The sequence below is a fragment of the Neolamprologus brichardi genome, chromosome 22 (assembly GCF_056152115.1).
Source record: "Neolamprologus brichardi isolate AB-2024 chromosome 22, ASM5615211v1, whole genome shotgun sequence".
NCBI lineage: Eukaryota > Metazoa > Chordata > Actinopteri > Cichliformes > Cichlidae > Neolamprologus > Neolamprologus brichardi.
Genome location: NC_142124.1, coordinates 19735554 through 19763550, shown reverse-complemented (window position 1 = coordinate 19763550; position 27997 = coordinate 19735554). Strand labels below are relative to the sequence as shown.

The 27997-nt window shown below is 39.9% G+C and overlaps 5 protein-coding genes across 5 annotated transcripts; all 5 read right to left on the bottom strand.

Moving 5' to 3' along the window:
• Positions 1-6: 6 nt before the first annotated feature.
• Positions 7-1173, bottom strand: LOC102791868 (lactose-binding lectin l-2-like). The gene is made up of 2 exons (XM_006788082.3): positions 1086-1173; positions 7-440 (listed from the first exon to the last, which is right to left on the bottom strand). The coding sequence occupies exons 1-2, from the start codon at positions 1171-1173 to the stop codon at positions 7-9; spliced, it is 522 nt and encodes a 173-aa protein (XP_006788145.3).
• A 3299-nt stretch (positions 1174-4472) lies between these two features.
• Positions 4473-6205, bottom strand: LOC148096750 (lactose-binding lectin l-2-like). Its single transcript, XM_087834831.1, has 3 exons — positions 6185-6205; positions 5779-5905; positions 4473-4906 (listed from the first exon to the last, which is right to left on the bottom strand). Exons 1-3 carry the CDS (start codon positions 6203-6205, stop codon positions 4473-4475), a joined length of 582 nt encoding a protein of 193 aa, XP_087690957.1.
• A 1361-nt stretch (positions 6206-7566) lies between these two features.
• On the bottom strand, positions 7567-9078 carry LOC148096749 (galactose-specific lectin nattectin-like). Its single transcript, XM_087835224.1, has 2 exons — positions 8915-9078; positions 7567-8520 (listed from the first exon to the last, which is right to left on the bottom strand). The coding sequence occupies exons 1-2, from the start codon at positions 9000-9002 to the stop codon at positions 8090-8092; spliced, it is 519 nt and encodes a 172-aa protein (XP_087691350.1). The 5' UTR covers positions 9003-9078; the 3' UTR covers positions 7567-8089.
• A 3681-nt stretch (positions 9079-12759) lies between these two features.
• On the bottom strand, positions 12760-14268 carry LOC148096748 (galactose-specific lectin nattectin-like). The gene is made up of 2 exons (XM_087834889.1): positions 14109-14268; positions 12760-13714 (listed from the first exon to the last, which is right to left on the bottom strand). Exons 1-2 carry the CDS (start codon positions 14194-14196, stop codon positions 13284-13286), a joined length of 519 nt encoding a protein of 172 aa, XP_087691015.1. The 5' UTR covers positions 14197-14268; the 3' UTR covers positions 12760-13283.
• Positions 14269-17954: 3686 nt separating this feature from the next.
• On the bottom strand, positions 17955-19436 carry LOC102787247 (galactose-specific lectin nattectin-like). Its single transcript, XM_087834816.1, has 2 exons — positions 19256-19436; positions 17955-18908 (listed from the first exon to the last, which is right to left on the bottom strand). The coding sequence occupies exons 1-2, from the start codon at positions 19341-19343 to the stop codon at positions 18478-18480; spliced, it is 519 nt and encodes a 172-aa protein (XP_087690942.1). The 5' UTR covers positions 19344-19436; the 3' UTR covers positions 17955-18477.
• Between the last annotated feature and the right edge of the window lie 8561 nt (positions 19437-27997).

The following is a 27997-nucleotide window of genomic DNA, read 5'->3' as shown; positions in this document are numbered from 1 at the left end:
TAGTTTCTAAACACAAGCATTGCGTTTTACACAAACAGAGGGATAGCCAAGAGAGCATGGTACGTCATTCCACTTCTTAACAGGACCAAAGTTGTTTTGCACACAGTGTTCTTTTTTTTCCAGGTTGTTTGGCTCGCCTGCAAGCCAGTTAAAAAAGCGTACCACAGAGCCATCAGACCACATCCATCTGCCCTCTCTGTGAACATCACTGAGTCCAATCCAAGAGGCTCTCTGAGCAGGATCGAAGTTCCTGATCAGGGATCTGACAAAGTTCTCTTCCTCCATGTTGTGGATAGACACCAGGTTGGCTCCCTGTGACAAACAGTGGAACTCTGCATCAGACCAGATCATCGGTGTAGCTACATACGTATAGCAGCGGCCGTTGAAGCTCCACCAGAACGGGGGACAGTTTCCTCTCAGGAGCTTCACTGCCCGGTCATCTGAAAATGACAGAAACAAGAAGAGGAAAAAAGAACATGATTTGTTTTTTAGTAACAGAAGAAACCTGAAGAGACCTGGTGTCAGGCTGCTTTTCTGTATGTACTTCAGGGAATAGAAAGAAACATTACATATTAGCTTCTCTGCATCAGCTCCCTGCTAAATCCAGATTAAAATTTAAAATCCTTCTCCTCACATACAAGGTATTAAATACTCTGTTCTGCTCTCAGACTGCTGGTTTACTTGTGGTTTTGAGGGTAATGTGGACTGGGAGGCAGAGCCTTCCACTTTAAGCCTCCTCTACTGTGGAACCAGCTCCAGTTTGGATTCAGGACACTAATCTTACTTTTAATATTAAGCTTTTCTTTTTGATGAGGCCTAAAGTTCTACCAGTCACAGCAAATGGCTGCTCCTCTCTGAGCCTGGTTCTGCTGGAGGTTTGAAACGTGGAACCAAATTAATGCATGTATCCCCAATTATACTAACACAAATTTCTCTGAAAAACAAAACAAAAAAGATGATAAAAGTGCATTTAAAATCTAATGGTATGCTAAATAATATTAAAAAGACAAAAAGAAAACCCCCACAAAATATAAACTACAATAAGTAAATGAACAAAAAGAGGAGCCAGAATGTGGGACAGTTACCAAGTTGGAGCTTTACTTCATTGTCATCAGAAGGAGACTCAGAAGGAGCACCCAGAGCCAGACCGAACAAGAAGAGGAGCAAGATCATGTTGGAGCTTTAAGTCTCAAAGTGTGATGAGGAGCTGCTGAAGCTTCTTTGTACAGGATGTTCAGATTTCTGCAGAGAGTTGGTCCTGCTTTCTTTTATAGCTGCCTGAGAGGCTGTTTTCACTCCACTCTAAGCAATAACACTAAAAATGAGCCAGAAAAATACATCAAATTCCAATGAACTGAGCTGATGTGTAATTTATGTTTATGGTACCATAAAGCTATATCAGCATAATGATTAATCAAACAGGGTGAATCAGATCTCTAACAGGAAGGACCAAATAGAAACTCCTGAGCTGCTCCAGTAAACAAAGACAGATTGAACTCTCCCCTCTCAGAAGGATCCGCTCTATGTAGTCAACCCAGAGATATGTGACTCTGCTATGGCAGACAGTAAAGTTGAAGTAAATACAAATTTTAAAATGAATTAACTAACATAATTCGAACCTTTGGTTTATAGATGGATTTTTGAATACTATCCATCCATCCATCCATTCGCTTCTGCTCATCCTTTTCAGGGTTGTGGGGGGTGCTGGAGCCTATGCCAGCTGTCATACGGCGAGAGGCGGGGTACACCCTGGACAGGTCGCCAGTCTGTCGCAGGGCTAACACACACAGAGAGAGACAACCATTTGCACTCACATTCCCTCCCGCATTCACACCTATGGGCAATTTAGATTAGTCACTTAACCTATCCACAAACTGCATGATTTTTGAATACATTTAGTCTTTATCAAGCTTTTTGTGGTCTCACAATGCTTTATATAGACATCAATGGATATCAATAAACTCATTTATTATTTGATTGCATATTGAATATCGCCTGACTGCCTCTGTGCAAGTATGCAAAAGGAGAGAGACAGAAATACTTACTTTTTACTCTATCCAGTAATTATAGTAATAGTAGTAAGTACACTAATAATGTTTTCATGCATTCAGATTGATACACACCTGTTGGATATGTGTGATATTTATCATGATATCAAACCAGCTGTTAAATCCTTGTCACAAAAGCTACATGTCATTAGAAAACTCTGGAATCATGACATTGAGCAGTTTATAAAAGTATTTTTGGTCACATCTTATTAATATTAATCCGAATAATTGCAGTATCAAAAAACAGACCTGAGCTACAACAGAGAGGATGATTAATGTAGCTTTGTTTTTGGCAACAACAATAATCTCCAGTCAGCCTCCCCCCTCCTTATTTCATGTTTTGGTTTGGTCCAGGTGCACGTGCTCCCAGCTGATGCTGAGCCTAGAACTGGACCTCAGCAGGAGAAAGAGACAGTAGGATGGGTCCAGTATAAGTAAGCTCTGTTTTTCAAAAAAGAAAAGCAAAACAGGTGGAAATAAACTCATAACGAAGTCCATATGAATGAAACTGCTTGTCTTTCCTAGTGTTAGTTGGATGATCTGATATCGTCGTGTTGGTGTTGTTCCCAGATCATCATGAAAATGTTGTTCCAGGTTCAACATGGCAAGCGACCAATCACATTGTTGTGACGTTTTTCTTTTGCGCGCCAAGCCATTCGTGCATTTATGAAATTCCAGTGTTGCAAGGACAATATCAATTTTGCTTACCGTTTATCAAAAGGTTATGGTTAGGGTTAGGGTCAGGGTCCGTTGATCGGCAGACAGAGGCGGTTTCTTGCAGCTTAAGTACAGTTTTTTGTTTTATGCCGGTTTTTCCCGAAGTCGCAAAAGTATGACGTCACAACATTCTGATTTGTCACTTGCAATGTTGATCCTGGAACAACATTTAGTATGACGATCTGTGAACAACACCAACACGACGATATCAGATCGTGCAGTGTTAGTTAGCTTACTTCATTTCTAACAAAAGCCTCAGGACAGACATATTATTTATTTATGAGATCATCGTTGAACTTTTAGTCTTTTTTTGCAAAACTCATTCAAATGTGTTGGGTAAAATTATCCACAACTCAAAGACATCACTTAACTACTTATTGACACGTGTTGAGCTCTGGCCTTTTCCAGAGAACTTCACTGTTTGTTTGACTGAGTATTTATTGTTTTATTATATTATAAAATGACATCATCAGCAAAATGCTAAACAGAATAGGTTACTATATCAGGAAGAGGAAATAGAAGTGTGCGATCATTCTCAGTAAACAAATCCAAAACAAACCCTGTGCACACTTTTTATTGCAGTGAACACATATAAATGAAGTGATTGTGGCCGGCCTGTTCAGAGTCAATAAAAAGAACGACGGTCTATGTAACTGTAAGAGTTATACGCTTAATCTTTAATTTTTGCTTGTACTTTGCCACTTTATTTGCAGTGTGTACAAATGTTTAAATGCCCTTGTGTCTATTACATTTTTTAAATAAGCCAAACTAAACAAAACCATAGACTTTTAAACTAAAGCAGATCATTACCACTGCTGTGCCAGCTTGGCTGTCCTGCAGATATCCGACACTCATGTTGGGAGTTTGTGTCGCTTTCTATCCTAAAATGTGAAGTCCAGCCTTAAAGCTTTCTTCATCAGCTTCATCAGCTTTCTACAGCTCTCATCTTAACTCCCACCATAAAAGTTTACTTAAGATTTTTAAAATGACATTTCTGACAATGATAGCTGATAGTTGAAAGCGCATGTCTATGTTTTTCTAGTGACTCTACGTTGGCCTTCTATAACAAAGAAAGAGTGAAGAGCTCACGTTTTGAGATGTGATCTAAATGTTCCACTTTGCCAATGAAGGACCTTTATGATACAATAAAACTACAGCAAAGTCCAGATACTTAGGGTAGTGTAATTTGGTGACCTGCAGAGAAGGTCTGAATTCAACAAGATATGAGCAGATGCTTTACAAACTAATTTCCTTGAGACCATAAAGCTGGTATAAAAAGTAAATTGGTGAGTTGAACTAATCAGTTTAATCACTTTAAATATAAATTCATGTCTCTTACCCTTGATGTACATCCTAACATTGACCATGAACACCACAGCCTGCAGTGGAGCAGCCCAGCACAGTTCATCACTAAAAATAACACATGTTTCTACAGTTTGTTTTTCAAGCCACTTCAGAAGAACATAGTTCTGCAGCACATCATGTACAGATAAGCGAGCCGTCAAATCTCTTTATTTTCTTGTTACTTATAAAGTGTCTCTGTCAGTGGACTCAACACCAGGCTGCAGTACACCATAAACTAACTCATTCCCAGTAATACACATTCATCTGTCTATCAGACTGAGTTGCTCATTAACTGAAGGAACCAGAACACAGTTCTGCATCGTTCCAACCCAAATAGTGCAGATTAAAAGTATTTTTCAGTTTCTAAGGGCAGCTTATCCGTGTTGCACAAACAGAAGCTAAATTGAGAGAACACTGGTAATCATTCCACTTCTTTAAGTTTGAATAGTTAGTGTGAACACAGTGTTCATTTGTTCCTGCGTTGTCTGGTTGTCCTGCATGCCAGTAGACGAAACTCACTGCACAACCATCAGACCACATCCATCTGCCTTCTTTGTGGAGGTCACTCAGTCCAATCCAGGTCCATTGCTCAGCATGGTCAAAGTTCTTAATCAAAGATTTAACAAACTCCTCTTCCTCCTGGCTGTAGATGGACACCAGGTTGGCTCGCTGTGACACACAGTAGAGCTCTGCATCAGCCCAGCTCATGTGTGTGGCCACATATTTGTAGCAGCGGCCATTGAAGCTGAACCAGAACATGGGACAGCTTCCACGCAGTAGTTGAACTCTGTGGTCATCTGAAGAAGACACAGCAGTCAGAACTCGATGAAATACAAATAATTACTGTTTGACTGACTGTGTGACTGACATTTTTTCTTTGATGTACCCTCTGAATGTCATGGCCTGGTGGATCAGCAGGTAGCTGATCAGTAGCATTATTGTCTCTAGTTCTTCTTTATCTCTCTCTCTCGCTGGTGCGGAACTCACTGTGGATTCACACCCTCTGCCCACGCACCCGTTGTGTGGCTCGGATATCCTGGATCCATCCCTGTTTACCCTGAGAGGATTCCTTGTCATGAGTGATTGGAGAGGGGCTGGCAGCAAACAGTGAGTGACCGAAGAGGAGCGAGTGTTTTCCCCCTGTCCTCCCAACCTTGGATCCCCTGGAGCCCATACCCCTGTCACCTTGTATATAGCACTATTCTCCGCACTGTCTGTACGTACACCTGGTGAAATGTGTAATAATGTTTATCTCAAGTTGAAGGGTCCTGCGTGAAAGTCCTCAGTGAACCGTGACACTGAAGAAGATCAGATAAGCATGTCTCACAGTTGCCACTGTGAAAGTTTAAACATGCAGAGAAGTAAGTTGCTCTTATTGTGTTTATAAGCAAGTCTTTATCATAACTCTACAGTATAGTAGAACCCATCTGACATGGGGAAAAAATCTATGTTACAACCTAACACCAAGAATTTTGTATCACTGACTGCTGAAACACAACAAGCAGAAAATATTCGAGTGTTTGATTAAAATGTGATTAAAATAATTTAAACACACACACACACACACACACACACACACACACCCACACACACACACACACACACACACACACACAAATAAAGTTAAAATGCAAGAAGGGAGGAAAGAGTCACAATATAGGACGGTTACCAAGTTGTAGCTTCACTTCATTGCCATCAGAAGGAGCACCCAGAGCCAGACTGAACAGGAAGAAGAGCAAGATTGTGATAGTTGAAAGCGCATGTCTATGTTTTTCTAGTGACTCTACTTTGGCCTTCTATAACAAAAAAAGAGTGAAGAGCTCACATTTTGAGATGTGATCTAAATGTTACACTTTGCCAATGAAGGACCTTTTTGATACAATAAAACTACAGCAAAGTCCAGATACTTAGGGTAGTATAATTTGGTGACCTGCAGAGAAGGTCTGAATTCAACAAGATATGAGCAGATGCTTTACAAACTAATTTCCTTGAGACCATAAAGCTGGTATAAAAAGTAAATTGGTGAGTTGAACTAATCAGTTTCATCACTTTAAATATAAATTCATGTCTCTTACCCTTGATGCACATCCTAACATAGACCATGAACACCACAGCCTGCAGTGGAGCAGCCCAGCACAGTTCATCACTAAAAATAACACATGTTTCTACAGTTTGTCTTTCAAGCCACTTCAGAAGAACATAGTTCTGCAGCACATCATGTACAGATAAGCGAGCCGTCAGATGTCTTTATTTTCTTCTTACTCTATCAGTGGACTCAACACCAGACTGAATTACATAATAATTTAACTTATTCCCAGTAACACACATTCATCTGCCTATCAAATTTAACTGCTCATTAATTGAAGGAACCAGAATACAGTTCAGGATCCTTCCAGCCTACTTTAACCACTGGTTATGGTTAAAGACTCTCTTTCCACCTCCAGACTCCCTGATACTGAGTGTAAATCTATTTCTCTAATGCTCTTAAGAAAAAAAAGATAAGAAAGATAAGAAAGAATCAATAGATGCATGTATGTAAAATAATAATAATTATAACTAGTGAAGTTAATTAGTTAAAGTCAAATAAGAGAAAAACACTGGGAATATTTAACATAAGCTTAAAAAAGGCCATAGTTGGACATTTATTGCATCATAAAAGGCCTTATCAGTATAAGATTAATCAAACTTACAGCTCAGAGGTAGAACAATAAGAGAAAAGGAGAAACTGCTGAGCTGCTCCAGTAAACAAAGACTGACTCTCCTTATCTCCTCAGTGATATACTTCTCTGTGTGTGTTTTTTAGGATGAAGCCAAACAACAGATCTTAACTAGACTTGAGTTTTTTCCGGCAGTGATAAAGGTAATTATGTGTATTATCTCCATTTGTCTCCTGTTGTAATACTTAGTGTTTATTAACTACTACTGATGAAATGTGGTAACTGATGTCGCAGACATGTGTGTCGTAACCCTAGAGATACACAATGGAGGCACTAATCACAAATTTTCATGTACAGCTTTTAATTCCTCTTAATTTAGAGCAGTTTTAAACATTTATTCGTTCACCAAAAACAGTCTTTGCCTTCATAAATTTTGACATTGAAACGATGAGTAAATATTCCCTTTGAGTGCAGCTGCCAGTGGTTGTTTCCAAATTCATGAAAATCGAGGTTTGTGGAATTTTGTGACTTTTGCACAAACACACTAAAGACAGATAGCATCAACAGTGCAGGGAAAATGTAAATTTTAGTTTCTGAGTGCAGTTTATCCATACTGCACGAACAGAAGGTAAAATGACAGAACATGGGCAGTCATTCCACTCCTTTGTGTCAGTTGTGTGGTTGTCCTGCATCCCAGTAGACAAAATCTACTGCACAACCATCAGACCACATCCTTCTGCCTTCTTTATGGAGGTCAGTAAGGTTTTGAGGAAAAAAATAAACATTTTTATAAGACAGTCTTTAAAGGGTGGTGAAAGGATTTTATTTATTCATCTCAGAGTTGAAGTGATTGACTGTTCATGTAAATGGACTGGTTCTTACAGAGTGCTTTTCTACTCTGAGACTTCAAAGAGCTTTACACTTGTTCATTCACCCAATCACACAAGCACTTTTTCCCAAGTTGTTACTAACTAACATTCACACAGCATTCACAGTCTGATGGATACATCAGAGAGCAACATGGGGTTAGTATCTTGCCCAAGAATATTTGACATGTACACTGGAGCAGACTAGGATTGAACCACCAACCTTCCAGTTAGTAGGTGACCTGAGCTACAGCTAACAAAACCTTTGTCATGTTTCTACAAATATGGAAAATCTATTGTTAAAATCAATTCTGGGAAGATCAGTGAGGAGGTGTATTTTCTGCATTCATCCCTATCTAAAGTACTAAATGCGTGCTGATGAAACATGCAAGCGCATGTCTGTGACACCAGATACGTGCTTGAATGTTTTGTCATGGGCCCTGTAACCCCAGAGTTTCTAAGGGCAGGTTATCTGCGTTGCACAAACAGAAGCTAAATTGGAAGAACATTGGTTATCATTCCACATCTTTGCTTCAAAGTTAGTTTGAACACAGTGTTCAACTGTTTCAGTGTTGTCTGGTTGTCCAGCACTCCAGTAGGTGAAACTCACAGCGCAACCATCAGACCACATCCATCTGCCTTCTTTATGGAGGTCACTCAGTCCAATCCAGGTCCATCCCTCAGCATGGTCAAAGTTCTTAATTAATAATTTAACAAACTGCTCTTCCTCCCTGCTGTGGATAGAAACCAGGTTGGCTCGCTGTGACACACAGTAGAGTTCTGCATCAGCCCAGCTCATCTGTGTGGCCACATATTTGTAGCAGCGGCCATTGAAACTGAACCAGAACAGGGGACAGCTTCCTTGCCGTAGTTCAACTCTGTGGTCATCTGAAGAAGACACAGCAGTCAGAACAACAATAAATGAAATGAAAAACAAACAATAACTGTTTTTGTCAGTGTGACTGACATTTTTCTTTGATCTAACCTCTGAAGAATATCAGAAAAGCATGTCTGCACAGCTGACATGGTGAAAGTTAAAACATGCAGTGAAGTAAGCTGCTCTTATTATGTTTACAGGCAGGACTTTATCATAATTATACAGTATAGTAGAACCCATCTGACATGCAGAAAAAAATCTGTGTGTTTGACTAAAATGTAATTAAGATAATAAACACACACACACACACACACACACACACACACACACACACACACACACACACACACACACACACACACAGCTGAAATAAAGGAGGGAAGATTTAGAATATGGGATGGTTACCAAGTTGTAGCTTCACTTCACTTCCATCAGAATGAGACTCAGAAGGAGCACCCAGAGCCAGATTGAACAAGAAGAGGAGCAAGATCATGTTGGAGCTTTAAGTCTCAACCTTTGATGAAGAGCTGATGAAGCTTCTTTGTACAGGATTCCTGCACAGAGTTGGAGCTGCTTTCTTTTATTGCTTTCTGAGAGGGTGTTTTCACACTAAACACAAACCAGAAAAAAAAAGATCAAATTCCAAAAACAGGAACAAATGTTTGTTTTTTTTGCTGTGTGATTTGTATGTATTGCACCATAAAGGCGTTATCAGCAGAATGACTAATCAAACAGGACAGGTCAGAGCTCTAGCAGGTAAAAACTCCTGAGTTGCTCCATTACACAAAGACAGAATGAACTCCACACAATCAAGAGGATCCTCTCTTAGTACTGGACCCAGAGATATGTGACTGCTGTGGCAGGCCTGATTGGAGTAAATGACAAAATAGATAAACTATTAACACCTTTGGTTTAGTAGATTTACTTCACTTCACCCTTGTGTCTATTACAATTGTAAAGCATCCAAAATAAAACCCCTGCAGTAACCAGTCTAATCTAAAAGCAGATCATTACCACTGCTGTGTCAGCTACACTGTCCTGCAGATATTTGGCACTCGTGAGAGGTTTGTGCGATCGTCTTAAAGCTTTGTTCATCTGAGCTTCCACCATATCTCTTTACTGAAGTTTCCTGGTAACATTTCTAACAGTGGAAACTGACAACTGTAAGTGCACATCTATCTTTTTACAACCTTCAAGTGGTTTGTATATAGAAACTACTGTATAGAGAGTTATTTAGTTACTCTAAGTAGGCCTTCCATAATTGATCCAATTTTATGCAGGTTTCCTGTTATGAAAAAAGGGAGTGGAGAGCTCACGTTTTAACATCTAATCTAAATGTTTCATTTTGTCAAGAAGGACGTTTATGATACAATAAATTACAGTACAGCAAAGTTCAGGTACTTGTGTCAGTAGTATTTGGTGACCTGTTCAGCAGAATCCATTCCTACAATCAAACATGAACAAAGAGAAAAGGTGAGAGAGGCTGGCAGCTCGGGAGTGCAGAAGGAGAGCATGACCTACAGTAGCTTCAAGTGTTAAAGGATCATTTAATTCCATATTAACGAGTTCATGAAGTTTTGAGATTTAAAAACAAAAAAACAAACATGCTTTTACAAACACCACAGTCACTGGCGTTAATAGAGAATTACATTTTATTTACTATCCACCATCCATCCATCCATCCATCCATCTTTTTCCGCTTATCTGGGGCCAGGCATGGGGAAGCCTAAGAAGAGAACCCATAACCTCCCTCTCCCCAGCCACCTCCTCCAGCTTGTCCGGGGGAACATCCTTGTCAGATGCCCTAACCACCTCAACTGGCGGCTCTACTCTGAGCCCCTCTCGGATGGCTTAACTTCTCACTCTATCTCTAAGGGAGAGGCCAGCCACCCTTAAGACAAATCTTTTTACGGCCGCTTGTATCCAAAATCTTGTTCTTTCAGTCACTACCTTAAACCTTAAAGGGTTCAGCAGCATGTACAAATGCAATTGTCGATGGAAGCATGTGCTCCCAATCACAAGCTGAGAGGTTCACCAGCGACATCACTGTGTATGAATGGACTTGAGAAGACTGTCTGAGTTTCATATTTGCCATACTGGGAGTTGAAATGGGAAAGGAAGAAACTGTAAAGAGTGAAAGATATAAGGCAAAGCTGAAGAAGAACAGCCCACTGGGCCCCTGACACGCCACAACCGTGAACTGCTGCAGATGTGGGAGAGAGACAGAAGCTGTGAGAAGTGGGAAGAGAGCATGGAGGAAAAATGAAGTCTGTTGTTGTTAATGTGAAAATTGGGTTGGAAAACTGTGGCCGTCTGTCTTGTGGAGGTTGAGAAAGAGTCGCAACAAAGGTAAAAATAAAACGCACACAAACACACATAAACAGAGAAATGTGAAGGAAATGTAGCTTTAAGGACATGCCCTGCTGAATATGCAGCTCCACTGCACACACATCTATTGAACCTCTCTACTAACACACACACACACACACATGCAATGAAGATCAGCTTGTTATCTCTCATCAGTGTTAAAACAGTGTAAATTTAACAGACACTTGTTATCAAATGTTGAGTGTCTCTAGGTTGCAGGACAACAGTTTAACTTTTGTGAAAGGGGAAAAGAAAGAGAGATTTGGTATGACCAACCAGTGATCAGACAATAAATTTGGTTGTTAACATAGTGAATTGTGAGATGCTTTCTGCTTGATTGGTGCAGCATAAGTAATTTACTGTATGAAGGAAATTCTCTTTTGTGATAATATTTTCAACATGCATTTCTGTTGTCCTGTCAGCTTAGTGGGTTATCAGCTGATATGCAAATTAGTTGATTGTTAATAGATCAGGGAAAGATGACTGGATTATAAAACAAGTGAATAAGATGTAGCAGAGGGTTGAAATGAGTTTCCTGTTTCTGATGTATGGGTGAAGCCTGCACCCAGATAAACACCTCTGATTACATAAAAACAAACTTGTTTTGTGAAATACATGATGACATGTTACACGTTTACTCTTGGAGAAAAAAAAAAAGGGTGAAAAGCTAATGAAATGATTGGGTCTGTGAAAATGAAAAATGAGTGTAAAAAGCACAGACCTGGGGTAGATATTCACATTCCAGTGATGAAACACTGCCATGAAGTTTTTAGGAAGCATTTAATGGTAAACATTAGTGTTGCGTGAACAAAGCAACTGCTAATAAAAAAGGGGGAAAATTTCTCGGTGTATTTAGCAGGTGGATCTATGTTGGTTGGCCCCAGACTTTCCAGAATTGTGTGATATTCTGGAGCACTTGTGGGCAACCAGTAAATGAACAGAAGCAGTGATTGCAGCACTGCATGGCAGGCTCTAATCCCTACAGCACGTTGTCTCAACAGAAAGCAAAACTTTTCCTGTGATTTCTGGCAGATTTGGGGTTTTTTGTTTTAGTACCAGGCTGATTCTGCCTTTTCGGTTAGGGTTGTTTTCTTTTTGTAAGAGAAACACAGGTTTATTTTTTCATATATATTTAGACATGTCCTGAAGAACAGTCAAACCTCTTCTTTGGATGTTAGCTTTACAGGCTGTGGCTGTAGACACTTACTGCTGTACCTCTCTCCTCACCTCCTCAGTGATATACTTCGATGTGTGTGTGTGTTTTGGGATAAAACCAAACAACAGATCCTAACTAGACTTGATTTTTTCCATTTGATTCCTTTTGTAATACTTAGTGTTTGTCAACTACTACAGATGAAATGTGGTAACTGATGTCGCAGACGTGTCTCGTAACCCCAGAGATACACAATGGAGGCACTGATCATGAATTTTCATTTATAGCTTTTCATTCCTTTTACTTTAGAGCAGTTTTAACCATTTATTTGTGCACCAAAAACAGTCTTTGCTTTCATAAATTTTGACATTGAGACGATGAGTAAATATTCCCTTTGAGTGCAGCTGCCAGTGGTTGTTTCCACATTTATGAAAATCGACATCCGTGGAATTTTGTGACTTTTGCACAAACACACTAAAGACAGATAGCATCAACAGTGCAGGGAAAATGTAAATTTTAGTTTCTGAGTGCAGTTTATCCATACTGCACGAACAGAAGGTAAAATGACAGAACATGGGCAGTCATTCCACTCCTTTGCATCAGTTATTTGGTTGTCCTGCATCCCAGCTGACAAAATCTACTGCACAACCATCAGACCACATCCTTCTGCCTTCTTTATGGAGGTCAGTAAGGTTTTGAGGAAAAAAATAAACATTTTTATAACACAATCTTTAAAGGGTGGTTAAAAGGATTTTATTTATTCATCTCAGAGTTGAAGTGATTGACTGTTCATGTAAATGGACTGGTTCTTACAGAGTGCTTTTCTACTCTGAGACTTCAAAGCGCTTTACACTTGTTCATTCACCCAATCACACAAGCACTTTTTCCTAAGTTGTTACTAACTAACATTCACACAGCATTCACAGTCTGATGGATACATCAGAAAGCAACATGGGGTTAGTATCTTGCCCAAGAATATTTGACATGTAGACTGGAGCAGACTAGGATTGAACCACCAACCTTCCAGTTAGTAGGTGACCTGAGCTACAGCTAACAAAACCTTTGTCATGTTTCTACAAATATGGAAAATCTATTGTTAAAATCAATTCTGGGAAGATCAGTGAGGAGGTGTATTTTCTGCATTCATCCCTATCTAAAGTACTAAATGCGTGCTGATGAAACATGCAAGCGCATGTCTGTGACACCAGATACGTGCTTGAATGTTTTGTCATGGGCCCTGTAACCCCAGAGTTTCTAAGGGCAGGTTATCTGCGTTGCACAAACAGAAGCTAAATTGGAAGAACATTGGTTATCATTCCACATCTTTGCTTCAAAGTTAGTTTGAACACAGTGTTCAACTGTTTCAGTGTTGTCTGGTTGTCCAGCACTCCAGTAGGTGAAACTCACAGCGCAACCATCAGACCACATCCATCTGCCTTCTTTATGGAGGTCACTCAGTCCAATCCAGGTCCATCCCTCAGCATGGTCAAAGTTCTTAATTAATAATTTAACAAACTGCTCTTCCTCCCTGCTGTGGATAGAAACCAGGTTGGCTCGCTGTGACACACAGTAGAGTTCTGCATCAGCCCAGCTCATCTGTGTGGCCACATATTTGTAGCAGCGGCCATTGAAACTGAACCAGAACAGGGGACAGCTTCCTTGCCGTAGTTCAACTCTGTGGTCATCTGAAGAAGACACAGCAGTCAGAACAACAATAAATGAAATGAAAAACAAACAATAACTGTTTTTGTCAGTGTGACTGATATTTTTCTTTGATCTAACCTCTGAAGAATATCAGAAAAGCATGTCTGCACAGCTGACATGGTGAAAGTTAAAACATGCAGTGAAGTAAGCTGCTCTTATTATGTTTACAGGCAGGACTTTATCATAATTATACAGTATAGTAGAACCCATCTGACATGCAGAAAAAAATCTGTGTGTTTGACTAAAATGTAATTAAGATAATAAACACACACACACACACACACACACACACACACACACACACACACACACACACACACACACACACACACAGCTGAAATAAAGGAGGGAAGATTTAGAATATGGGATGGTTACCAAGTTGTAGCTTCACTTCACTTCCATCAGAATGAGACTCAGAAGGAGCACCCAGAGCCAGATTGAACAAGAAGAGGAGCAAGATCATGTTGGAGCTTTAAGTCTCAACCTTTGATGAAGAGCTGATGAAGCTTCTTTGTACAGGATTCCTGCACAGAGTTGGAGCTGCTTTCTTTTATTGCTTTCTGAGAGGGTGTTTTCACACTAAACACAAACCAGAAAAAAAAAGATCAAATTCCAAAAACAGGAACAAATGTTTGTTTTTTTTGCTGTGTGATTTGTATGTATTGCACCATAAAGGCGTTATCAGCAGAATGACTAATCAAACAGGACAGGTCAGAGCTCTAGCAGGTAAAAACTCCTGAGTTGCTCCATTACACAAAGACAGAATGAACTCCACACAATCAAGAGGATCCTCTCTTAGTACTGGACCCAGAGATATGTGACTGCTGTGGCAGGCCTGATTGGAGTAAATGACAAAATAGATAAACTATTAACACCTTTGGTTTAGTAGATTTACTTCACTTCACCCTTGTGTCTATTACAATTGTAAAGCATCCAAAATAAAACCCCTGCAGTAACCAGTCTAATCTAAAAGCAGATCATTACCACTGCTGTGTCAGCTACACTGTCCTGCAGATATTTGGCACTCGTGAGAGGTTTGTGCGATCGTCTTAAAGCTTTGTTCATCTGAGCTTCCACCATATCTCTTTACTGAAGTTTCCTGGTAACATTTCTAACAGTGGAAACTGACAACTGTAAGTGCACATCTATCTTTTTACAACCTTCAAGTGGTTTGTATATAGAAACTACTGTATAGAGAGTTATTTAGTTACTCTAAGTAGGCCTTCCATAATTGATCCAATTTTATGCAGGTTTCCTGTTATGAAAAAAGGGAGTGGAGAGCTCACGTTTTAACATCTAATCTAAATGTTTCATTTTGTCAAGAAGGACGTTTATGATACAATAAATTACAGTACAGCAAAGTTCAGGTACTTGTGTCAGTAGTATTTGGTGACCTGTTCAGCAGAATCCATTCCTACAATCAAACATGAACAAAGAGAAAAGGTGAGAGAGGCTGGCAGCTCGGGAGTGCAGAAGGAGAGCATGACCTACAGTAGCTTCAAGTGTTAAAGGATCATTTAATTCCATATTAACGAGTTCATGAAGTTTTGAGATTTAAAAACAAAAAAACAAACATGCTTTTACAAACACCACAGTCACTGGCGTTAATAGAGAATTACATTTTATTTACTATCCACCATCCATCCATCCATCCATCCATCTTTTTCCGCTTATCTGGGGCCAGGCATGGGGAAGCCTAAGAAGAGAACCCATAACCTCCCTCTCCCCAGCCACCTCCTCCAGCTTGTCCGGGGGAACATCCTTGTCAGATGCCCTAACCACCTCAACTGGCGGCTCTACTCTGAGCCCCTCTCGGATGGCTTAACTTCTCACTCTATCTCTAAGGGAGAGGCCAGCCACCCTTAAGACAAATCTTTTTACGGCCGCTTGTATCCAAAATCTTGTTCTTTCAGTCACTACCTTAAACCTTAAAGGGTTCAGCAGCATGTACAAATGCAATTGTCGATGGAAGCATGTGCTCCCAATCACAAGCTGAGAGGTTCACCAGCGACATCACTGTGTATGAATGGACTTGAGAAGACTGTCTGAGTTTCATATTTGCCATACTGGGAGTTGAAATGGGAAAGGAAGAAACTGTAAAGAGTGAAAGATATAAGGCAAAGCTGAAGAAGAACAGCCCACTGGGCCCCTGACACGCCACAACCGTGAACTGCTGCAGATGTGGGAGAGAGACAGAAGCTGTGAGAAGTGGGAAGAGAGCATGGAGGAAAAATGAAGTCTGTTGTTGTTAATGTGAAAATTGGGTTGGAAAACTGTGGCCGTCTGTCTTGTGGAGGTTGAGAAAGAGTCGCAACAAAGGTAAAAATAAAACGCACACAAACACACATAAACAGAGAAATGTGAAGGAAATGTAGCTTTAAGGACATGCCCTGCTGAATATGCAGCTCCACTGCACACACATCTATTGAACCTCTCTACTAACACACACACACACACACATGCAATGAAGATCAGCTTGTTATCTCTCATCAGTGTTAAAACAGTGTAAATTTAACAGACACTTGTTATCAAATGTTGAGTGTCTCTAGGTTGCAGGACAACAGTTTAACTTTTGTGAAAGGGGAAAAGAAAGAGAGATTTGGTATGACCAACCAGTGATCAGACAATAAATTTGGTTGTTAACATAGTGAATTGTGAGATGCTTTCTGCTTGATTGGTGCAGCATAAGTAATTTACTGTATGAAGGAAATTCTCTTTTGTGATAATATTTTCAACATGCATTTCTGTTGTCCTGTCAGCTTAGTGGGTTATCAGCTGATATGCAAATTAGTTGATTGTTAATAGATCAGGGAAAGATGACTGGATTATAAAACAAGTGAATAAGATGTAGCAGAGGGTTGAAATGAGTTTCCTGTTTCTGATGTATGGGTGAAGCCTGCACCCAGATAAACACCTCTGATTACATAAAAACAAACTTGTTTTGTGAAATACATGATGACATGTTACACGTTTACTCTTGGAGAAAAAAAAAAAGGGTGAAAAGCTAATGAAATGATTGGGTCTGTGAAAATGAAAAATGAGTGTAAAAAGCACAGACCTGGGGTAGATATTCACATTCCAGTGATGAAACACTGCCATGAAGTTTTTAGGAAGCATTTAATGGTAAACATTAGTGTTGCGTGAACAAAGCAACTGCTAATAAAAAAGGGGGAAAATTTCTCGGTGTATTTAGCAGGTGGATCTATGTTGGTTGGCCCCAGACTTTCCAGAATTGTGTGATATTCTGGAGCACTTGTGGGCAACCAGTAAATGAACAGAAGCAGTGATTGCAGCACTGCATGGCAGGCTCTAATCCCTACAGCACGTTGTCTCAACAGAAAGCAAAACTTTTCCTGTGATTTCTGGCAGATTTGGGGTTTTTTGTTTTAGTACCAGGCTGATTCTGCCTTTTCGGTTAGGGTTGTTTTCTTTTTGTAAGAGAAACACAGGTTTATTTTTTCATATATATTTAGACATGTCCTGAAGAACAGTCAAACCTCTTCTTTGGATGTTAGCTTTACAGGCTGTGGCTGTAGACACTTACTGCTGTACCTCTCTCCTCACCTCCTCAGTGATATACTTCGATGTGTGTGTGTGTTTTGGGATAAAACCAAACAACAGATCCTAACTAGACTTGATTTTTTCCATTTGATTCCTTTTGTAATACTTAGTGTTTGTCAACTACTACAGATGAAATGTGGTAACTGATGTCGCAGACGTGTCTCGTAACCCCAGAGATACACAATGGAGGCACTGATCATGAATTTTCATTTATAGCTTTTCATTCCTTTTACTTTAGAGCAGTTTTAACCATTTATTTGTGCACCAAAAACAGTCTTTGCTTTCATAAATTTTGACATTGAGACGATGAGTAAATATTCCCTTTGAGTGCAGCTGCCAGTGGTTGTTTCCACATTTATGAAAATCGACATCCGTGGAATTTTGTGACTTTTGCACAAACACACTAAAGACAGATAGCATCAACAGTGCAGGGAAAATGTAAATTTTAGTTTCTGAGTGCAGTTTATCCATACTGCACGAACAGAAGGTAAAATGACAGAACATGGGCAGTCATTCCACTCCTTTGCATCAGTTATTTGGTTGTCCTGCATCCCAGCTGACAAAATCTACTGCACAACCATCAGACCACATCCTTCTGCCTTCTTTATGGAGGTCAGTAAGGTTTTGAGGAAAAAAATAAACATTTTTATAACACAATCTTTAAAGGGTGGTTAAAAGGATTTTATTTATTCATCTCAGAGTTGAAGTGATTGACTGTTCATGTAAATGGACTGGTTCTTACAGAGTGCTTTTCTACTCTGAGACTTCAAAGCGCTTTACACTTGTTCATTCACCCAATCACACAAGCACTTTTTCCTAAGTTGTTACTAACTAACATTCACACAGCATTCACAGTCTGATGGATACATCAGAAAGCAACATGGGGTTAGTATCTTGCCCAAGAATATTTGACATGTAGACTGGAGCAGACTAGGATTGAACCACCAACCTTCCAGTTAGTAGGTGACCTGAGCTACAGCTAACAAAACCTTTGTCATGTTTCTACAAATATGGAAAATCTATTGTTAAAATCAATTCTGGGAAGATCAGTGAGGAGGTGTATTTTCTGCATTCATCCCTATCTAAAGTACTAAATGCGTGCTGATGAAACATGCAAGCGCATGTCTGTGACACCAGATACGTGCTTGAATGTTTTGTCATGGGCCCTGTAACCCCAGAGTTTCTAAGGGCAGGTTATCTGCGTTGCACAAACAGAAGCTAAATTGACAGAACATGTGTTATCATTCCACATCTTTGCTTCAAAGTTAGTGTGAACACAGTGTTCAACTGTTTCAGTGTTGTCTGGTTGTCCAGCACTCCAGTAGGTGAAACTCACAGCGCAACCATCTGACCACATCCATCTGCCTTCTTTATGGAGGTCACTCAGTCCAATCCAGGTCCATCCCTCAGCATGGTCAAAGTTCTTAATTAATAATTTAACAAACTGCTCTTCCTCCCTGCTGTGGATAGAAACCAGGTTGGCTCGCTGTGACACACAGTAGAGCTCTGCATCAGCCCAGCTCATATGTGTGGCCACATATTTGTAGCAGCGGCCATTGAAACTGAACCAGAACAGGGGACAGCTTCCTTGCCGTAGTTCAACTCTGTGGTCATCTGAAGAAGACACAGCAGTCAGAACAACAATAAATGAAATGAAAAACAAACAATAACTGTTTTTGTCAGTGTGACTGATATTTTTCTTTGATCTAACCTCTGAAGAATATCAGAAAAGCATGTCTGCACAGCTGACATGGTGAAAGTTAAAACATGCAGTGAAGTAAGCTGCTCTTATTATGTTTACAGGCAGGACTTTATCATAATTATACAGTATAGTAGAACCCATCTGACATGCAGAAAAAAATCTGTGTGTTTGACTAAAATGTAATTAAGATAATAAACACACACACACATAAAGCTGAAATAAAGGAGGGGAGGGAAGATTTAGAATATGGGATGGTTACCAAGTTTTAGCTTCACTTCACTTCCATCAGAATGAGACTCAGAAGGAGCACCCAGAGCCAGACTGAACAAGAAGAGGAGCAAGATCATGTTGGAGCTTTAAGTCTCAACCTTTGATGAAGAGCTGCTGAAGCTTCTTTTTACAGGATTCCTGCACAGAGTTGGAGCTGCTTTCTTTTATTGCTTTCTGAGAGGGTGTTTTCACACTAAACACAAACCAGAAAAAAAAAAAGATCAAATTCCAAAATCAGGAACAAATGTTGTTTGGTTTTTTTTGCTGTGTGATTTGTATGTATTGCACCATAAAGGCGTTATCAGCAGAATGACTAATCAAACAGGACAGGTCAGAGCTCTAGCAGGTAAAAACTCCTGAGTTGCTCCATTACACAAAGACAGAATGAACTCCACACAATCAAGAGGATCCTCTCTTAGTACTGGACCCAGAGATATGTGACTGCTGTGGCAGGCCTGATTGGAGTAAATGACAAAATAGATCAACTATTAACACCTTTGGTTTAGTAGATTTACTTCACTTCACCCCTGTGTCTATTACAATTGTAAAGCATCCAAAATAAAACCCCTGCAGTAACCAGTCTAATCTAAAAGCAGATCATTACCACTGCTGTGTCAGCTACACTGTCCTGCAGATATTTGGCACTCGTGAGAGGTTTGTGTGATCGTCTTAAAGCTTTGTTCATCTGAGCTTCCACCATATCCCTTTACTGAAGTTTCCTGCTCCTTCTGCTTATCAGGGATGTAAATCCTTAGGTGACGACCAAGCAGAAAACAAGGTCATAATTCTCTCTGTGGTAGGTATAGCCCCCCCGTGAGAGGGGCCAACATGTAAGAGTTTGTGGAATGGTCTTTGTCTGTGTCTCTGTATATAAGATGTAGGGGCGGTGGCCACAATTCAGAGATGGTCCTGGTGTTTCACTGGGATGCTCTCTCCACATTGCAATGTGTTCATTAAACCCACTTCAAATCAAGCTCACTGGGTCTGTTGCAGGTTATTGTTAAATTTTCCACAACAATTTGGCATTGTCGGGCAGGATTCTTCCGGTGGGTTTTGCTGAATCACGGGCACGCGGTGACTGGCCATCCTGAGGTAAAATTGCCTCAGTCCCACCATTGTTTTCAAAAAGGGGGAACCGCGGGGTGTGCTTCAGCGACTCACACATGCAGGAATTTTTAAAAGAACCAAGAGAGGCACTGCAAAGGATCTGCAACGGTGAGCTGTTTTGATTTGTACATTTTAGCCTGAAGAACAAGCTTCGAGGACGATCAATCTCTCCCTGAAGACAAAATGCAGTTCGAGAGCCACGGCGTTGACTTCAAGAGTCAACAAGATGAACAGACAGCACCACTGCCCTAAACCTTGAACCTTAAAGGGTTCAGAAGCATGTACAAATGCAATCGTTGATGGAAGCATGTGCTCCCAATCACAAGCTGAGAGGTTCACCAGTGACATCACTGTGTATGAATGGACTTGAGAAGACTGTCTGAGTTTCATATTTGCCATACTGGGAGTTGAAATGGCAAAGGAAGAAACTGAAAAGAGTGAAAGACATAAGGCAAAGCTGAAGAAGAACAGCCCACTGGGCTCCTGACACGCCACAACCGTGAACTGCTGCAGATGTGGGAGAGAGACAGAAGCTGTGAGAGCTTCCAGGGGTATGGGATGGTTACCAAGTTTTAGCTTCACTTCACTTCCATCAGAATGAGACTCAGAAGGAGCACCCAGAGCCAGACTGAACAAGAAGAGGAGCAAGATCATGTAGGAGCTTTAAGTCTCAACCTTTGATGAAGAGCTGCTGAAGCTTCTTTGTACGGGATTCCTGCACAGAGTTGGAGCTGCTTTCTTTTATTGCTTTCTGAGAGGGTGTTTTCACACTAAACACAAACCAGAAAAAAAAAGATCAAATTCCAAAATCAGGAACAAATGTTGTTTGTTTTTTTTGCTGTGTGATTTGTATGTATTGCACCATAAAGGCGTTATCAGCAGAATGACTAATCAAACAGGACAGGTCAGAGCTCTAGCAGGTAAAAACTCCTGAGTTGCTCCATTACACAAAGACAGAATGAACTCCACACAATCAAGAGGATCCTCTCTTAGTACTGGACCCAGAGATATGTGACTGCTGTGGCAGGCCTGATTGGAGTAAATGACAAAATAGATCAACTATTAACACCTTTGGTTTAGTAGATTTACTTCACTTCACCCTTGTGTCTATTACAATTGTAAAGCATCCAAAATAAAACCCCTGCAGTAACCAGTCTAATCTAAAAGCAGATCATTACCACTGCTGTGTCAGCTACACTGTCCTGCAGATATTTGGCACTCGTGAGAGGTTTGTGTGATCATCTTAAAGCTTTGTTCATCTGAGCTTCCACCATATCTCTTTACTGAAGTTTCCTGGTAACATTTCTAACAGTGGAAACTGACAACTGTAAGTGCACATCTATCTTTTTACAGCCTTCAATTGGTTTGTATATAGAAACTACTGTATAGAGAGTTATTTAGTTACTCTAAGTAGGCCTTCCATAATTGATCCAATTTTATGCAGGTTTCCTGTTATGAAAAAAGGGAGTGGAGAGCTCACGTTTTAACATCTAATCTAAATGTTTCATTTTGTCAAGAAGGACTTTTATGATACAATAAATTACAGTACAGCAAAGTTCAGGTACTTGTGTCAGTAGTATTTGGTGACCTGCACAGCGGACTCCATTCCTACAATCAAACATGAACAAAGAGAAAAGGTGAGAGAGGCTGGCAGCTCGGGAGTGCAGAAGGAGAGCATGACCTACAGTAGCTTCAAGTGTTAAAGGATCATTTAATTCCATATTAACGAGTTCATGAAGTTTTGAGATTTAAAAACAAAAAAACAAACATGCTTTTACAAACACCACAGTCACTGGGGTTAATAGAGAATTACATTTTATTTACTATCCATCCATCCATCTTTTTCCGCTTATCTGGGGCCAGGCATGGGGAAGCCTAAGAAGAGAACCCATAACCTCCCTCTCCCCAGCCACCTCCTCCAGCTTGTCCGGGGGAACATCCTTGTCAGATGCCCTAACCACCTCAACTGGCGGCTCTACTCTGAGACCTTCTCGGATGGCTTAACTTCTCACTCTATCTCTAAGGGAGAGGCCAGCCACCCTTAAGGCAAATCTTTTTACGGCCGCTTGTATCCAAAATCTTGTTCTTTCGGTCACTACCTTAAACCTTAAAGGGTTCAGCAGCATGTACAAATGCAATTGTCGATGGAAGCATGTGCTCCCAATCACAAGCTGAGAGGTTCACCAGCGACATCACTGTGTATGAATGGACTTGAGAAGACTGTCTGAGTTTCATATTTGCCATACTGGGAGTTGAAATGGGAAAGGAAGAAACTGAAAAGAGTGAAAGACATAAGGCAAAGCTGAAGAAGAACAGCCCACTGGGCTCCTGACACGCCACAACCGTGAACTGCTGCAGATGTGGGAGAGAGACAGAAGCTGTGAGAAGTGGGAAGAGAGCATGGAGGAAAAATGAAGTCTGTTGTTGTTAATGTGAAAATTGGGTTGGAAAACTGTGGCTGTCTGTCTTGTGGAGGTTGAGAAAGAGTCGCAACAAAGGTAAAAATAAAATGCACACAAACACACATAAACAGAGAAATGTGAAGGAAATGTAGCTTTAAGGACATGCCCTGCTGAATATGCAGCTCCACTGCACACACATCCATTGAACCTCTCAACTAACACACACACACACACACACATGCAATGAAGATCAGCTTGTTATGTCTCATCAGTGTTAAAACAGTGTAAATTTAACAGACACTTGTTATCAAATGTTGAGTGTCTCTAGGTTGCAGGACAACAGTTTAACTTTTGTGAAAGGGGGAAAAAAAAGAGAGATTTGGTATGACCAACAGGGATCAGACAATAAATTTGGTTGTTAACATAGTGAATTGTGAGATGCTTTCTGCTTGATTGGTGCAGCATAAGTAATTTACTGTATGAAGGAAATTCTCTTTTGTGATAATATTTTGAACATGCATTTCTGTTGTCCTGTCAGCTTAGTGGGTTATCAGCTGATATGCAAATTAGTTGATTGTTAATAGATCAAGGAAAGATGACTGGATTATAGTGAATAAGATGTAGCAGAGTGTTGAAATGAGTTTCCTGTTTCTGATGTATGGGTGAAGCCTGCACCCAGATAAACACCTCTGATTACATAAAAACAAACTTGTTTTGTGAAATACATGATGACATGTTACACGTTTACTTTTGGAGAAAAAAAAAAAAAAAGGGTGAAAAGCTAAATGAAATGATTGGGTCTGTGAAAATGAAAAATGAGTGTAAAAAGCACAGACCTGGGGAAGAAATTCACATTCCAGTGATGAAACACTGCCATGAAGTTTTTAGGAAGCATTTAATGGTAAACATTAGTGTTGCGGGAACTGTGCAGCTGCTAATAAAAAAGGGGGAAAATTTCTCGGTGTATTTAGCAGGTGGATCTATGTTGGTTGGCCCCAGACTTTCCAGAATTGTGTGATATTCTGGAGCACTTGTGGGCAACCAGTAAATATGATGAGGGGAACATGAACAGAAGCAGTGACTGCAGCACTGCATGGCAGGCTCTAATCCCTACAGCATGTTGTGTCACCAGAAAGCAAAACTTTTCCTGTGATTTCTGGCAGATTTGGGGTTTTTTGTTTTAGTACCAGACTGATTCTGCCAGTTAGGTTAGGGTTGTTTTCTTTTTGTAAGAGAAACACAGGTTTATTTTTTCATATATATTTAGACATGTCCTGAACAACGCCTAATATGTTTTGGTTTTTTTGCAACAGTGCACTTAGGAAAAAACCTGCCAGGTATCATCCCTCTGGGAGTGATATTTTGTGTGTTGGTGATTTAAAAGCAGGCCTGCAAGATTGGGAGTAAAAGTGCTATAAAATACTTTACTGAGAGCAAATACAAGGTGAGCTTCTCCAGATTACAATGGCTTAGGAGAAGTACATCTACCTAGGACGCTGACCATATTAGATGAGTCTTGTGTTTAAAAGGATTGTAGCAATTCAATCCATTTCAAAAGCAATAAGAATTGTTTTTATTTTTGGAATGACGTAATATTGCTGTCAGTATATACTTAAATTAGTGCACGGTTTTCCACTGTCAGCACTGATTGGTACAAATATATGTCATTGGTATTAATGCATATGAATGGACTGTGACTGGACTAATGGTGTGGAGCAAGTGTGACTGACTTGAAATTGAGAAGACAGTAACTATTTAAGGATTAGTCACTTCTAATGCCTAATCCACCCCAAACAGTGAAAAAAATGTGGATGTATGTGTTTTTGTTTGCTTGTTTTGCAGGAGCAGGAGGACAGCAGAGACTGGAAGTCCACATGAGTGTGGGCGGGCCTTGCCGACTTGACCCTTTAGCTGCCACTTTTCTGTGTTACTGATTTTGTGTGGAGGAAACTGTGTTTTACTGGCTGCTTGTTGGTTATAGTAACACAGTACAGTGGGAAAATGTGTATTCAATGCACAATGAATACACATTTTAACACATACTGTGTTAAAATCAGTATCACTCCTTTCACAGAAAGGGAGGGCTGACCACATGATTTACAGCAGCACCTCTGGAATCTGTTGATCCAGACCTGACCTCTGGACGCTCCGCTGCTAATGTTTTTTTTTTTTTCTGAGGGTCTTTGTGGAGGATTTGGCATCACACAGGCAGACATGAGTGAAATGAAGCAGGTTGTGTAGTGATTACAGAACATCTTAGTGTTGGGCTCATTATCATATCACTGTTGAGCTCATAGTGTGAAAACAAGTGAGTGACATTACTTAAGAAAAGTTACTGGTTACAGTAGTTTTGATTAAACAGATGGGATGATCCATGATTTGGGGAAATTGTGGCAACAGTAGTGTTTTTAATGATTTGGGGAAATAAACTGCACATGGCACACTTGTGTCTGTGGTGTTGGATGCCTTATTACTCCTATGACCCTACAGTTGTTTGCAAGTGTGAAGTTTGTATTTACTCACTGATTTTGGTTTCTAGGTAATTGTGGTGTGGATGCAGGCTCCAGGCGGAGCCAAGAGTTAGACCCACTTAACATGACATTAATACTAATTTTATTCTCTAACACAGGGTTTACAGGGCTAGAGGACAACAGCACTCTACCCTTTTCCGGTTAGGACCATGGCCTAAGATTTGGAGTAGCTGATTCTCATTTCCACTGGTTCACACTTGGCTGCAAACCGTTCCAGTGCAAGTTGGAGGCCATCACCTGATGAATCCAACAAAAGCGCATCATCCATGAAAAGCAGAGATGAGAGTCTGAGACCCAAGTGAACGTGTCGGCCACTTGGCTGCGCCCAGAAATTCTGTCCATAAAAATTATGAACAGAATCGATGCCAGGGCTGCCCTAACCCTAATCCTTATTTTTAAGTTACACTTTATTATAAATTCAACATGATGTCACAAAGTTTGCAGATATCTTAAGACCAGTTTTATTAATATACTCTGGATTGCAATCAGAAATAAATCTTCTTTTATTAATTTTATTAAAGGACAAAACACACCAATGCCATTTACTGAGAAAGTTTCACAGACAGGTAGAGATGGCAGTTGCTTCCTATATGTAGAGGGAAGGTCTTTATTTTGTCACTAGCTGTGACGATAGTTTAAATGTAATGCAAAAGATGGCGTTAGCTGAACAACAAGCACTAAAATGATAAAGCACTGAAAAAATGTAATGTTGTCCTGAAGTACAAAGAAGATTTTTTTTTCATAACAGTGTCATGTAAATACTTTCTGTTACCTCTTACCTGTGTGTAAAAGTTCCTTTTGGTCTTAAAATTACTGCAGTGATTTACAAGAAATGTCCAGTATTTATATTGGTTTATATTGTTGTTTTTTTTGTTGTTTAATCCACAACAACAAGTGGTTCACAGCAGATAGTTTACTGCATTTTAAAATTTTGCAATCCATATGTTATTAGTAAAATTCCTGGTAAGAAATCTACGTAACAGATTTCACAAATTGTTTATTATTTATTGTTTATTTATTTATTCATTGTCAGTCTTAAGAAAGCCGGGGAGGGCATTCAGATGGTCCCTGCCAGCTCATGCAGTTTCCCATAAATTTGACCTGGTTGTTAATAATCTCTTGCTTCCACACTTTAAAAACTTCACAGTCTGTGGGGACTGGGAGAGCTGTTTGCATTGTTGCTCAATAAGACCAGGCTGAATGTTAATAAAATGTTAATTCCCTCCTACCTCTCAACACATGGAGTTTTTGCACCTATAACTAACTACCTAGTGCAGCTAATGTTAAATTTTCTACTAATGGTAAAATCTTTATTCTTGTACTGCTAATAACATGTCCTTTGTCAGACTGGCAATCTGTCCAGGGTGTACCCTGCATCTCGCTCTATGGTAGCTCACACAGGCCAGTTTACTTAATTTGATAAAATAGCAGCCACATTAAACACCGATAATGTTCAAGCATGTAGCCTGTCATTAGTTTGGAAGTGTGAGAGTAGTAGTAGTGAATGGTAAACAGACTGATTCTTATATAGCGCTTTTCTACTCTCCCGGAGTACTTAAAGCACTCTATACAACATGCACATAGTGCTTTCTAACTACATTCACACACATTCATATTCCGATGGATGCATCAGAGAGCAACTCGGGGTTAGTGTCTTGCCCAAGGATACTTGACATACTGGAGGAGCCAGAGATTGAACCACCAACCTTCCGATCACTGGATGACTTGCTCTACCGCCTGAGCTACAGCCAGTGGAATCATAAAATCAGATATAGTGCTGTGCTGCTGTTCTCAAATGTTAAACTAGAAGTGTACTTGAACTTCATGAGTCAGCCTCACTCCTTTGACTCACTTTCAGAGTCAAAGAGTGTTAGCTGAGAACTGTAGATCCCTAAATTGACACCCAGTGTCTTGTTTTTGTTGTATAAACTTCAGAGTGGTTGTTGTAGTTGTCATAATATGAAACTGGATAAAGCTTTTGCTTTTGCACAGCTACAAATAAGATAAACAGGTCAGCAAAGAACTTCATGTTCTACCTAACTTAACAGTCATGTGTCACATGAATCTTAGAATAGATTTTTTTAGTAATGTGTTTTTATTTCAGTTTACTACAAATAAATAACAAATATAGCCTTTTGCTTACATGTTAGCAGTCTGTTAAGAGTTAGAAGAATAGTCTACAAAAAAACACACACACTGTGTGTTTTTTGTTTAAAAAAATCCAAAACTTTAACGATGGCTCGTAAAGCAAAATATGCTTGTGTTGATTTCCTCCATTACAGCGTTTAAGAGCAGGTTGATCGTCGTCACACTCACTTAATCAACTGCTGCCCTCAACTGGCTACAAAACATGGTTACATCTTAATTGTTAAATCCCTGAAGAATTCACTGAGGTGTGTGTTTTCATGTCTCGGTCATGTACAAGTTAATATTTAAAATGACTAATACAGGGCCTTTGTATGACATTTGATATGATATTTGCAAACAGTTAGTTTTGCTAACTTGTAACCTGTGTGTAGCTGCATTTTAGCTCACATTTAAATCACTATTTACCTAAATGTTAAATAATAAATTAAAAATTCTACTTCAAAGTGTGTCTTATGGACAGAGGAACGAGGACACGGACTTGGTGGTGTAAACAGGAAGTAATAGAAACAGTTCACAGAAACATAAAAATGTACACTGGGAGCT